General features: G+C 33.4%; 1 protein-coding gene across 1 annotated transcript in view; it reads right to left on the bottom strand.

Moving 5' to 3' along the window:
- HELRODRAFT_174195 (hypothetical protein) overlaps positions 1-1,041 on the bottom strand; it is a gene marked incomplete at both ends in the record, with an annotated part of 5,385 nt that extends 4,344 nt beyond the window's left edge. The window contains 2 exons of the mRNA XM_009020744.1: positions 159-689; positions 775-1,041. Of these exons, the coding sequence (XP_009018992.1) occupies positions 159-689; positions 775-1,041 (798 nt within the window). The remainder of the gene's footprint in view (positions 1-158; positions 690-774) is intronic.
- Between the last annotated feature and the right edge of the window lie 12,551 nt (positions 1,042-13,592).

Here is a 13,592-nt window from a genome sequence, read left to right as displayed (position 1 = left end):
CAAACATCTCCATCCTTACCACTCTCCCAATTTTCAGCCACCTTCACTTCAAATGCCTTCCTCACCTCTGCATCCTGCAACTTCCATGTCTTTCTCTTTGCCACAAATTTATCCTTCTTCCTCCTCCCCATTTCTTTTGATGTCACATCCATCACAACCATACTATGCTGCAGCATACCACGTATCGCCTTCACATTCTTCACATACTTCCAATGTTTGGCCCTTACCAATATATAGTCTATCATCGACCTATGCTCCCCTGACCTATATGTAAATAATCGCACTGGTTCCCTTGTAAACCAGGTATTCCCCACTACCATGCTATGTGCATCCGCCAACTCCAACACTCTACGCCCTTCCTCATTCCGTATACCATATCCCCACCCCCCATGTACACCTTCATATCCGTCTGCATCCGCCCCCACATGACCATTCAAATCACCCAACAACACCACAAACTCATCCAACCCCGCTTGCCCAATCTCGTCAGAAACATCATCATAAAACCTATCCTTCTCCTCTTCCTTCCTACTTTGTTGCGGAGCATATCCTGATATCACCCTCACTATTACTTTTCCAAACACCATCACCACCACAATTACACCATTGCTTCTCCGCCTCACTTCCAACACCTTCTCCACCAACTCTTCTCTTACCATCACACCAACTCCTCCTGTACCATCATCCCCCTTCCACCACAACTTATATCTTCCACCTTTAGCCCCCACAAACCTTGCTACCCTCACCCTTCCATCTGATCTCCTTCCATCTGACCATCTGATCTGCAGGCACGTCAACCATTCTCCTCTGCAGCTCCTCCACCACTTCCAAACTTCCTCCTGTCAACGTGCCTACATTCCAGGTACCAAACCTCCAACCCCTTGGTCTACAAGTAGTCCTTCCATCTATAGTGCCTTGCACCGCCACACTATAGAGTGGGGTGCCAGTAGCCAGACCATCCACAGGGCCTTGCACCACAACCTCATGGACTGGGTCTCCGGAGATTCTTCTCACCCTCTTCTGCCGGATACTGAGGGCCATTGTTATTTCCGTCATCATAAGTATTATTTTTTGGCTAGTTTTTACGCAGGACGCCCTTCCTTACGCAACCACAGTTATAAGCGGTGGGCCTAGCCTTTGATGATCCAACATCACTCACAAGGCAGTGAGGGTCAGTTTAATGTCATAACCAGGACATTACAAACGACAATAACAACAATATAAAAAACATCATAATTTATTATAAAAATAGTATGTCCTCATCATATAAAACAGATGAAAAAATAATGAAAAAGATAATAAATAACAATGTTAAAGTCATAGATACAAACAGCTCATTAAAATTAAGAATTTACTACACGAACAGGAAAACATCATCTCTAATAATAAAAAACAATTCCAACATTAAACCTTCCTCGGATAAGAAAAGAAGTCATTTGATTTATTCATTTACATGTAAAATTGGTGAGTGCGTGCATCAAAATTCTGAATACATCGGAATGACTACAACAACATTAATGTGAAGACTCACTATTCATAAGCAGCATGGAGCAATAAAAGACCACCTAATGAAACAACACAAAACTATTATAACAAGGGAAATTTTAGACAATAACACCAAAGAGAATACTTCAAATTGAAGATAGCAGAATCAATTTTCATCGATAAACGTAAACTAGCAATAAATATTCAGCTAAATAATACCAATATTCTTCCAACAAAGAAACACATGATTAACTTTAATTCTAATTTAACATATTATAATTAGTATAATTGTGTATATATATATATATATATATGTATATATATACAATTTTCATTATCGCTATCTCTATCGCTATATATTATTTATTAATTTCATTTAAATTTCTATATTTTTTCAATAATATATTGTAATTTATTAAAATTGTATAATTAAATTGCCGTATATATATATATATTCATATATTGCTTATTCATGTACTCAATCTCATTTTTGTGAAACTTAAATCTAAATCTAATACATATCTTGTTGGTGATTTTAACATAAATCTTCTGAAACCTTCTCTTAACCACTCAGTTGCATCTTTTCCTGATTTTTTAGCTTCTTTTAATTTTCATCCTCTTATATCCAAGCCTACTCGTGCTTCTCAGTCTTCTTCTTCTTTAATAGACAACATTTTTACTAACAATTTATCAGTCCATTCTTCTGGTATTTTATTACATGACTTTTCAGACCACTTTCCTATTTTCACCACATCTTCTTCTCTTGAATTGAATAATACTACTACTCCTCTAAAATTTTCTAGAAATCTTTTCTACAGATCACTTGAGCACTTTTTTTATCTAATCAAGATTGGTCTTCAGTCACTACATTAACCGATATCAATTAATGTTGCACAAATTTCTACTTTCTTTTCTTCAGGATTCTAGACGCTGTCTCAACACAACTACCTTCCAAGTACAAATGCCATAAAGGTTGGATCAATAAAAATATCATCAAATTATCCAAAGCTAAATATAAATTATATATAAAAAGCATCAAATTTCCTACCGGTTCTAACATCTTTGGTTATAAAAAGTTCCGTAACTTTTTCACTTCAATAAAAAGAAAGACTGAGCACAAATTCTATGTCAATAAATTTGCTATTTCTAAAAACGATCCCAAATACCAATGGAAGTTGATAAAGCAAGCTCTGAACACTAACTCATCTTTTCTTCCTATATCTAAACTCACCATCAACAACATCCTCATAGATGACAAACAGGACATATGTGAACACCTGAACGAACACTTTACTACTCTTCCTTTTTAACTAAACCGATTTCATTCATAAGCCGCTCTCTACCTGATTCTATTGATTTTCACCCCATCTCAACTTCTGAATTGATAACTTTAACTGCCAAGATGAAAAATAATAGATCTGATGCTGCTGATGGATTAAAAAATACAATTCACAATTTAACAATTCCCCTAGTCCATATTTTTAATTTATCTTTGTCTATAGGTGTATTCCCTGATACTTTTAAAACCTCTAAAGTTATTCCTATTTTTAAAAACGGTAAACCAGAAGACATCAATAACTATAGAGATAGACCTATTTCTCTTCTCTCTTCACTATCCAAACTTCTTGAAAAATTAGATATTAGAGCTAGGTTGTTCTACTTTTTTGCAAAAATCAATACAGCGTACACTGTACATAGTACAGATAAATAAATCTATTTCTAATCCTAATTTCTGTCTAATGATTAGACTCTAACTCTACTAATTAAAAAAAATGCAACACTGTCTAAAACCTAAAAGTCAAAAAGGGGACAACGCACCTTGACAAGAGAAAAGTTCATCTCGACGTCAGATTTTATGAAACCTCCGCAGCCGTAGACATCTTGCTTGTCATCGTCAGCAGAAATAAAATTTAAAAAACTCACAAGAGCGAAAAATCTTCCTAACTTTGAAACCAGCATTTTATTTACAGGCGAAAAAAAGCTACTTCAAAGAACAATTAAAACAAAGACTCTTCCATTATTTTATTTATTGGCGTGTTTTTATTTTAACTATTTATTTTTTTTTATTTTATTTATTTTTTATTCTATATTTTTCACTTATTTTATTTTACTTTTTAATCTTTTCTTTTATTTTTTCTTTTGTTATTATTTTATTTATTTATGATTTGATTTACTTCTTTGTAAATTTTTAACGTTTATATTATTGCACCTACAACAAATCAACAGCCGCTTAAGGCTTTTATGACGATGTGACATTTCATGACGTATTGGCAGTGTGATGGCCTAGCAGTCAAGTTCGCTTGGTGCTGTTTTGCAGTGGCCGGGTTTGATTCGAATATGACAAAAAGATCCCCGCCTATCAAGTGTTTCGTACGTGTGCGTTATGTTGATTAACATGTACGATGTTTGTGGCGTGTTGTTGATTCCTCTGAACCTAGGAAGTGTGTAATAGACCTTTAACGTTTTTTTGTAGGATTTTCTTATGTCCATTGGTGTTTGTATCTGTATTACTGATTGACTACTATCTATACATATTTATAACTCTATTATTTTTTGACATTGTTTTCAAGTTATATCAGCTCGATCGGAAACATCAGACACTGATTTTATCATTTCTTTTAAATTGTCTGATGCATTTCCCGTCCCGTCAAACAGTTTATTCTCGGCCACGAGCGCGATTTTAAATAAATAATCTTTTGGAGCTTTGTCGCTGACCAAAAACTTCTTCAATAAACAGAGAACACGGACTAATAGAAACTCTTGTCTTAATTCCTTCTACATATTTATGTCAAATCTATTTTTCATGAATGGAATGACTTTAAAGGCCAAATACAGAAAATCAACCGGTCCTGGAGGAAATAATAAAAGAAAAGCAAGCTTGTTCGTCACACTAATTTTGTGTTTAAAATGTTTACAATCTATGGCAATTTTTTAAAACTACTGAAACATATTTTATTGTTTAACTATTTTGAATTAAAATTTGACAAAAACGATTCTTCTGGTCTGGTGGTGATCAGCACTCCTATCTAATTAGATAACCAAGACAGTAATTACATTTTAAAACTTTTAAAGTTGCTAAAAACATTTAAAGTTTTTGCTATTTCTTGCCTGATTGATAAATTAGCTAAATAATTAAAGTTATATTAATTATTATATTATATTAAGGACCTCACGCACATCCATCGAGAGACCGCAGATTATCAAAAATAAGACCGCTCGACTAATCTTCAATAAACCTCCTCGTTTCAGCTTTTCTTTCACTTTCCAATGCTTTATTGGCCTCTGGTTTCTGCTCGAATCATTTTCAAAATTGTAGTCCTAACCTTCAAAAATTGTCATCAAAATTCCCAGGTTACCTTTACGGTTTCATATCCCGCCATGAGCATGTCAAATCGCTCCGCGCATCCTCTACAGGTTTCTTAAACATTCCATTGTCAAATTATATCAGCTCTCTAGCCGCGAAAATACAGAAATGTTTAACATGCGATGTTTAACAGCGCTCGTCAATGAATTTTGCAAACAGATCTCAAGAACCCTCATTGAGGAGCGTTGTTGAACATCGCGAATATAGCGCGTTGTAAACTAATTGATTGAATGATTTCTGTATTTTCGCTATATAATTTCATAAATTTATGATAATTATGACACATTGAATTATGTAATTTAATACAAAAAACTCATATAATAAAACAATTTTGCATATATTTTCAATCAAATAAATATAATTTTAAATATTAAAAATTAGTTGTACTGAAAACATTCCATATTATCATTTCAAATAAAACCGATCAAAAGGGGCGATCTCAAAGGGATTGGACAACGCGAATTGATAGAATCCAATAAGAGCGTTACTTTTAACTTGATGGCGGTTGGTGTTTTTTGTGACATTTTGGAGTTAGCTAATTATTTTAATAATTTAATAATTTTGATAAAATTTTAATATTGAAGTTTCCGAGCGCGTGAATCTATTACGAACTGATTATTAGTCTGATCATTTCTTAGCAGTTTTTCAATTTTTTTGGCAAAAGTATGCACAAGTGACGTAGTCAGAGATTTTTAACATAGTCATAGTCGGAGTCGATTTTTTTTCAAGGGCTAGAGTCGATTCGACTTCGGAAAATGTTATGAATTTAAAGAAATTTTTTCAAAGATTATTATTACGATCACTAACGTACGAGGGGCGTGAGGCAAGCCCCGGGTCTCCGAATTGCGGTAAACAATCTGAATACAAATGATAAAATAAATAATTTAATTAATAAGTGTTTAGATGTAATCTTGTACATTCATTTTGTTCATTTATATATTTATTCATACATAATATGAAGTAATATAATTCTATATGTATATACTTAGTTATAAAAAATGTTTTAAATCACGACCAAATTAATTCATTTTTATATTGGGAACTACCTTAAAGCATAAAATTATTGAAGATGTAAAATGGCAATTTATTATGGCATAATGTTTGGTTTAACCCCTGATCCATCTCACCAAGACCAATTAAGCCAGATTATCAGATGTGTTCATATTAAAAACAAAAATATAATGTAGAATATAATGTAGAGGTCAGAGAATCGTTTTTAGGACTTTTTCCTTTTGCCAGATTGAAGTCACACAAAAAATATTAAAAATTATCGATGAAGAGGGTTTGAATATTTATCTATTTTGAAGCCAAGGTTGTGACAATGCTTCAGTAAGTACAAGCCAGGATCCACCAAATTAATGATTAATCAGAAGTTTTAATTGTACCTTGTTCTAATCATTCGCTTAACTTGACATTTATAAACATCGTGGATTTAAAAACTATTCAACTTGTATAATTTTTTTTTAGAATAACTGAAAGCATTTACAACTTCTTTTTTCCGTCAACTCCTAGGTGGGATATTTTGTCTGAAACAGTCGTGATAACTGTAAAAAAGCTAGCAGGAACCAGGTGGAGTGAGTAATATCATGCTGCGAAACCTGTAATAAAATCATTTTTGCAAATTAGTACAAGCACTAAAAAATTTACCTATTCATAAAAAAATGTAAATGCAAAAGGTTCAGTTCAAATTTTAATGAAAAATATTCAAGATTTTAATTTTCTGGAGCAGTACAGTTGAGGTTGTCAATTAAATCAGGAGCCTGGTTAAAAAATGAAACAACATTTAGAATTTATATTTGAGGGTTTTACTGGTAGTCAGAAAAATTAAAAAAAGTGAAAAAAAGTTAATTCTCAAAGTTTTTGCGAATTGAAAAGACAAACAAAATCATGTAAAATAACGAAGTATTGGATGATATAAAAATGAAAATATCTGAGTGGAGAAAAAATAAAATATGACTATTAGTAACAGGAAATGTTTCAACAATAATATGTTTTCAGTAAATTATTTTTTATTTTCTGTTAAGATTTATTACGTTTGTTGATTGTTAAATCTTTGCAAATAAGTAATTGAGACCAAATACTTCGGATTTTTGATTATTTCATAGTTTTAGTTATTCATTGATGACATTTCACATATCTTTGTTTAAATTTAATTAAAACCTGCAACATGAAAGCAATTGGTATAATATTAAAACGTAAAATAAAGGAAGACATAACTAAAAAATTTCCCTATTATGTGCTAAGAAGCTTTTTTTAAATTAAGAAGAGAAATCACAGGATCAATCACTGACCTCTTTCTCATCATTTTCATCATCCTATTTGTGGATTTCATCATTATCATCATGCTCTTTCTGAATTTTGTGCTTTTTAACTGGAGGCTTAACTTTTGCATTCGTGGAATTTTTTGAAGTTGGGTCTTTAGCTGGAGAACTATCAGAGGCAACCATTGAATCTTATGCAGAGATGAATGAGGCTTTCTCCAATTTTAACCTTCTTTGTCTTTAGCAGCCATGGTTTGATACTTTTCTTTGTTTGTACATAATTTGCATGTTTTGCCAAATTTTTTGGCAACTTCTGTGAATGGCATAGTTGGAAAATCTGCTTTAATTTTTTGGCGTTCTTCATATGCAAAATTTATATGCGCTCTTGCTTTAGTGAAATTTTTTGAAGTTGCTGGGTCTTTAGCTTGAAAACTATCAGATGCAACCATCAAATTTGAAGAAGAGACGTATGAGGCTTTCTCCAATTCATACCTTTCTAAAACTATTTCATTGGCTACATTTAAAATATAGGATTGCCTTTTTTTTAGATAGGTGTTCAATTCTCAATATAACAATTTTCCTAAGCATTTTTTTTGATATAATCGCTCTTGTCTTATTCTTCTTGTTTTCACTGTCTTTATTTGAAAAATTTGAAACGTAGGGTATATCTCATAAAGATGGACTAAAAACGTCATCAGTGTCATCAACAACATTGGTGTACGTATCTGCGTGTGTGTTTGCGTGTGTGTTTGCGAGTGTGTTTGTGTTATTCACTAGAATATTGTTTTAATTAATGATAGAGAGAGTAAGCGTAATTAAATTAGTACTGAGTACAAACCGTTGTTGTGCTTATGAACATAATAATACTGAATAATAAACCTGATGCTTAAATAAATACATCTAAATCAGGGGCGTCACTAGGGGGTGCGGGGGGTGCGGACCGCACCGAGTGACACCCTCACAAGGGGTGACACCAAAATATCACTGTATACGTTTTTATGTCCCTCCATGAAATTATTCTTAGCATTGATTCAGCCTAACCCGCCCAGCGCCCAGAAATGTATTATGAATAAAATTTCTTTCGTTCAAATCATCCATTTTTGTATTCCACGTTTATACCATTTGACTTCCGAATTATTAAGCGCCGCGCACATTTAACTTGTTCGTGTCTAACATAACGTACAACAGTGTTTGTTTTGCCCACCTACTACGCGCGTGTGTTAGTCAAGTTTAAGAGAATAATCTATAACTTACTTAAAGTAAAGAATTATTTAATTTTTAATCAATTTAATGATATAAGACAACAATTCAAAGTAATTTCACAAAAGTTGATCCGTAAGTACAAATATAATTTGTTTTATTAGCATTTAAATAATTTAAAAATTTTTACATTTAATTTAACCAACCAAATTTCAAATAATTTCATTTTATTTATTTATATTTATATATTTATTGTTGAAGGATATTATATCATGCCACGTGGAGGTGGAGTTCATACAACAAAAAGGCTAAGCGGATGTCAACAAAGAAAAGCCAAAATAAAGAAAGATGAAATACTATCTACATTGCGCGGATCTATGATGCAATATGTAAAGGGATCAGATGAGGCCCAGAGTTCTTCCAAAGACACAGTTCCTCAACCATAAAATGATGAGACTAATTTATCTGATGCTGGTATGCAGTCAGCAGAGGAAAACATTAATATAGAAGAAAATAGAGCAGAACAAGATAAAGAAATAGATGAATTTGTAGCAGAAGAGTGGACTGATAATAGTGACTCTAAATATGATACTGAAAATGAACTTACGGGGAAAAATTGGAATGTTTTGGATGATGCTTCTTACTGGAATATACCAATTCCAGATCAATTGCGCGTTCAAATCATCAAAAGAGGAAGTGCTTTTTATGTATGAGAAGCGCAATCATCTTGTGGAGCAGGCAATTGAACAGGCACTTATAAAATCAGACCAATATGGAATTTCAGTAGAGAGCAGACCCAGGTTCAAGAAGAGGATGGCAGGCGAGCGCGAGAAGACGAGAGATGCTGGACTTACTCTGCAGGAAGAAAACAAGAGAGCGATGTATGAGTGTATTGATCGTTTCCATTCTGAACTCCAGATCAGATCAAGAGCCATCAAGGAAGTAGCAGCCATGTTTGAGGTTGTTCAAGCCAAGAGTTTGATATCTGCTACTGAAGAAGAGTTATTGGTGAACATTCCAAATTGACCACATTCTATGATGAGTTATCAGAAATAGAGCTTTTATTAGAAATACCAAGACTGAGAAGATATCTGAAGGCAGCAGAGATTGATCTTGAAGAAGCCAAAGACTGGTCAGTACTTGACATTTTGAAATTCATAGTTGAATGGGACTTCCTAGAATCTCTCCCATATCTCTCAGTGAGCCTACAATTATTTCTTACAATCTGTGTGTCTGTGGCTTCATGTGAGAGGAGTTTTTCAAAGCTAAAGATTATAAAGAACTATTTGCGATCTACTATGGGACAGTCTAGGCTTTCTGATCTTGCAATATTATCAATTGAAAAAGATTTGGCAAAAGAAGTTGATTTTGATGAAGTAATTAACAAGTTTGCATCTTTAAAGGCGAGGAAAGGTAAGTTCTGATTTAGTTGAGATTTAATGTGACATAAAATTTAATGTAAAAATAACAATTAAAAAAGTGACATATTTTCTATTTAGTTTTATTTCTTAAAATCTTTGATAGATCACAATTTTTTTTAAAGAATAAAAAATCGACCTTGAATTATTTTTTCTTCTATTGTCGTTGTAAATTTATTTATAAATTATGCTAAGAATGCTGTATGTCTATGGGGTGTCATGAGAGGGGTGACACCATGAGTTACCGCACCGGGTGACACCAACCCTAGTGACACCACTGATCTAAATGAATAATAATAAATTTACTAATTTGTTTTCCTAAACCAACAAACATTAGTTAGAACAAATCTAAATTGGATTGGATTCAGGAGAGATGAAGGTGTAAAGAGGAGTTACCGCAACATAACAAGGGAAGAAAATTGGTTTATCCAATTTTTCATTCAATTATTCATTTTTCATCATTTTTTATTCATTTTCATTCCATTTTTATTCATTATATTATCTTGTCATGTTGCATTGTATTGTGAGGTGCACAACACAATTTTTTTAAAGAAGGAGGTCTTTGTGAATTGATCATGAAGATTTTTTGGAGATTTCAAATATTCATTGCTATATTTGTACATCGTTATTAAATTTTATTACATTACAATAACTCGTCTATATTGTATCAATATTTTATCATATTCATAACAACACCACAAACTCATCATCACAGCCAGTGTCTGATTTTGACAACTGTAACGGGGTGCCAAAAAATTGAAAATATTTAAATTTTCACGGGAAGCCAAAATTTTCACGGGAGAGAGGCCAAAATTTGTAGTAGTGTGGTTGACGACATTTTTTGCTTATCACGTTCAATTTTTGGTTGATTTTACACATAAAACGGTCTTTTTATTAAAAACTGCTCACTAGAACGCAAACCGAACTGGATTAACTCTCTCATGAAAAAACTCCAAAAAGACCTGCACGTGTGATCTCTTCTTGCAAAGATCCATTTTATTATGACAGATTGAAAAAGTAAGTTTGTCGTCGTCAGCTTACAGAAGAAGTAAGTTTGTCGACGTTAGCTTACAGAAGAAAAAAAGCTGATCATATATTGTTAAATTTCTTATTACGTAGATCGCTTAATTAATTGATACAATATTGAAAGACATTAATAGACAAGAAATAAACTTTGCAACGTTCTCGACTTGTTTATTATCAACCGGATCAACAGAAAAGGAAAAGTGAAGTTACATAAAAAGCAAAGAACATTTGGTCCAAAGAAAATAAATGTATATTATAAATCATAATGTTTTAATATAAAACATAAAACTTAACACCTTCTCATTTTATTTAAAACATTAGATGACCTTAACCTAAATGTTCTGAAGACCCATCGCACACATCAGATTCTTTAGTCTTGGTCCTACCATTGGTTTTGTCAGAGCATCAGCAACTTGAAGTTCTGTCGCAACTCGTTCAACTGAAACTTCTTCTTCTGCAACTTTTTCTCTGACAAAGAAATGTCTAATGTGGATGTGCTTTGTTCTTCTGTGAAGTTCTGGATTGTGTGCTAACCGAATTGCTGCTTCATTGTCGACAAAAATTTCTGGTTTTTTCTTTAGATCTACGATGTCGTTCAACAATCGTTTGAGCCATATCACTTCACGAGCTGCTTCACTTGCGGCAACGATTTCTGCTTCAGTAGTTGAAATCGCAACTGATGGCTGACGTTGGCTAAACCAACTGATCACGCTTCCTCCAAACATACAGATTACACCTGATGTCGATCTTCCACTAGATTTATCTCCTCCATGATCTGCATCACTGTAGGCTATAAGTGTATTGTTTTGACCAGACTTGTAAGCAATACCGACATCAGCTGTGCCTTGCAAATATCTGAAAATTTGCTTAACTTGTGCTACACTGGACTTGCTGGGTTTCTCTAAACTTCTGGATGCTACTCCAACTGCATATGCAATATCTGGTCTTTAAGTCCGTCATTAAGTACATCAATGCACCAACTGCTGATCTGTAAGGAAATTTCACTTCCTCATGTTCATTTTTGTTTTCATCGAACTCCTCAGATTTTGAAATCGGAGTTGTACAGGATTTACACTGACTCATCCCAAACTTTTCAAGAATCATTCTTGTATAGGATGACTGACTGACATTAATATTTCCCTTCTCATCTTGATTAATCTCTAATCCAAGGAAATATTTTGCAGGTTTAGATGTTATCTTGAACTCAGACTTTAATTTTTTTTCAAATATTTTTAGTTCTTCTTTATCGGTTCCTGCAACTAGTCCATCATCAACATACAGTGCAAGTATGAGTTTCTTTCCTCCCTGTATTCTAATGAACAAACAAGTATCTGCATCGCTTTGTTTGAAATGTCTCTTTTTCAAGAATTCAGCAAAGCGTTTGTTCCAACATCTTGGAGCTTGTTTAAGTCCATAGAGACTTCGCTTGAGTTTACAGACTCTTCCTGAATTATCTTTAAAACCTTCAGGTTGCTCCATGTAAATATCTTCATCTAGTTTGCTGTATAGAAATGCTGTTGACACATCAAACTGCATGAGTGACATCTTTTCATTTGCAGCAACACTTAATAGTGTTCTTATAGTTGAACTTCTGACCACAGGACTATAGGTTTCTTCATAGTCAATTCCCTTTTTCTGAGAAAAACCTTTTACCACTAGCCTGGCTTTAAAACGTTCAACAGAACCATCTGGATTGTGTTTTACCTTGTAGACCCATTTGCATGGTATTGCCTTATGACCTTTTGGAAGACTTACCAAATCCCACGTTTGATTTTCCTTTAATGACTGCATTTCACTGTTCATGGCTTTAAACCATTCATCTTTTTCATCACTTTGAATGGCATCTTTGTAGCTCTCTGGTTCAAGTACTTCACTTAATGCAGACATAACTAAAGGATCATAACGAGATGGCTTTTTGATATTATTCCTGTCACGTAAAACCATACCTTTGGTCTTTTGATTACAACAGTCAGATTGATCTTCTTCATCAGATGAAACTGAACTACGGTTGTGAACATCTTCATTAGTGTCATCTGAAATTTCTTCTTTTGAATCATCATTTCTACTACTTGAGTCATTTTCTGATTTGGAATTGATTTGAGGATCTGTTGTAAAATCTTTTTGAGTCTGATGTTCAAATGATGTTGTACATTTCATAGGTTTTTCTTGGAAAACTACATCTCTTGAGAATATCATTTTATATTGATTTTTGAGCCATATACGATAGCGTTCGTCACCATCGTAACCAACAAGGTAACCTTTTATGGCTTTCTTATCCATTTTTTGACGTTTTTGATCAGGTATGTGAACAAAACATGTAGAGCCAATTATTCTCAAATGGTTAATTCTCGCCTTTTTACCTGTCCAAATTTCAAATGGGCTTTTATCTTCAATCGACGACTTGCCTGTTCGATTAAGTAAATATACTGCAGTTGAACATAACTCAGCCCACATAGCGACTGGAAATTCAAAATCTGGATTTGAGTACTTCAATGTGCGTGCCATTTCTACTATTGTTCTGTTTTCACGTTCACTACCACCATTTTGTTGAGGTGTATATGATGCTGTTAGTCTTTGCGTGATTCCATGGCTGCGCAGGATGTTTCGAACTTCTTCGTTGTCAAACTCACCCCCATTGTCACTCAAAAATTCTTTTACTTTATGACCTTGAGTCGCTGCTTGAGACAAAATATTTTGTAGTGCCTGTTTCACTTCATTTTTGTGTCTAAGAAAAGAAATGAACCTCATTTTGCTGTAATGATCTTTGAAAACAACAAAATATCGTTTACTATTAAATGATTCTGTACTGAAAGGACCACAAACATCTGCTGATAGTAG

This window comes from Helobdella robusta (genome assembly GCF_000326865.2).
Source record: "Helobdella robusta unplaced genomic scaffold HELROscaffold_29, whole genome shotgun sequence".
Taxonomy (NCBI): Eukaryota; Metazoa; Annelida; class Clitellata; order Rhynchobdellida; family Glossiphoniidae; genus Helobdella; species Helobdella robusta.
The sequence above is the reverse complement of the archived record's forward strand: the minus strand, read 5'-3'. Positions and strand labels throughout refer to the sequence as shown.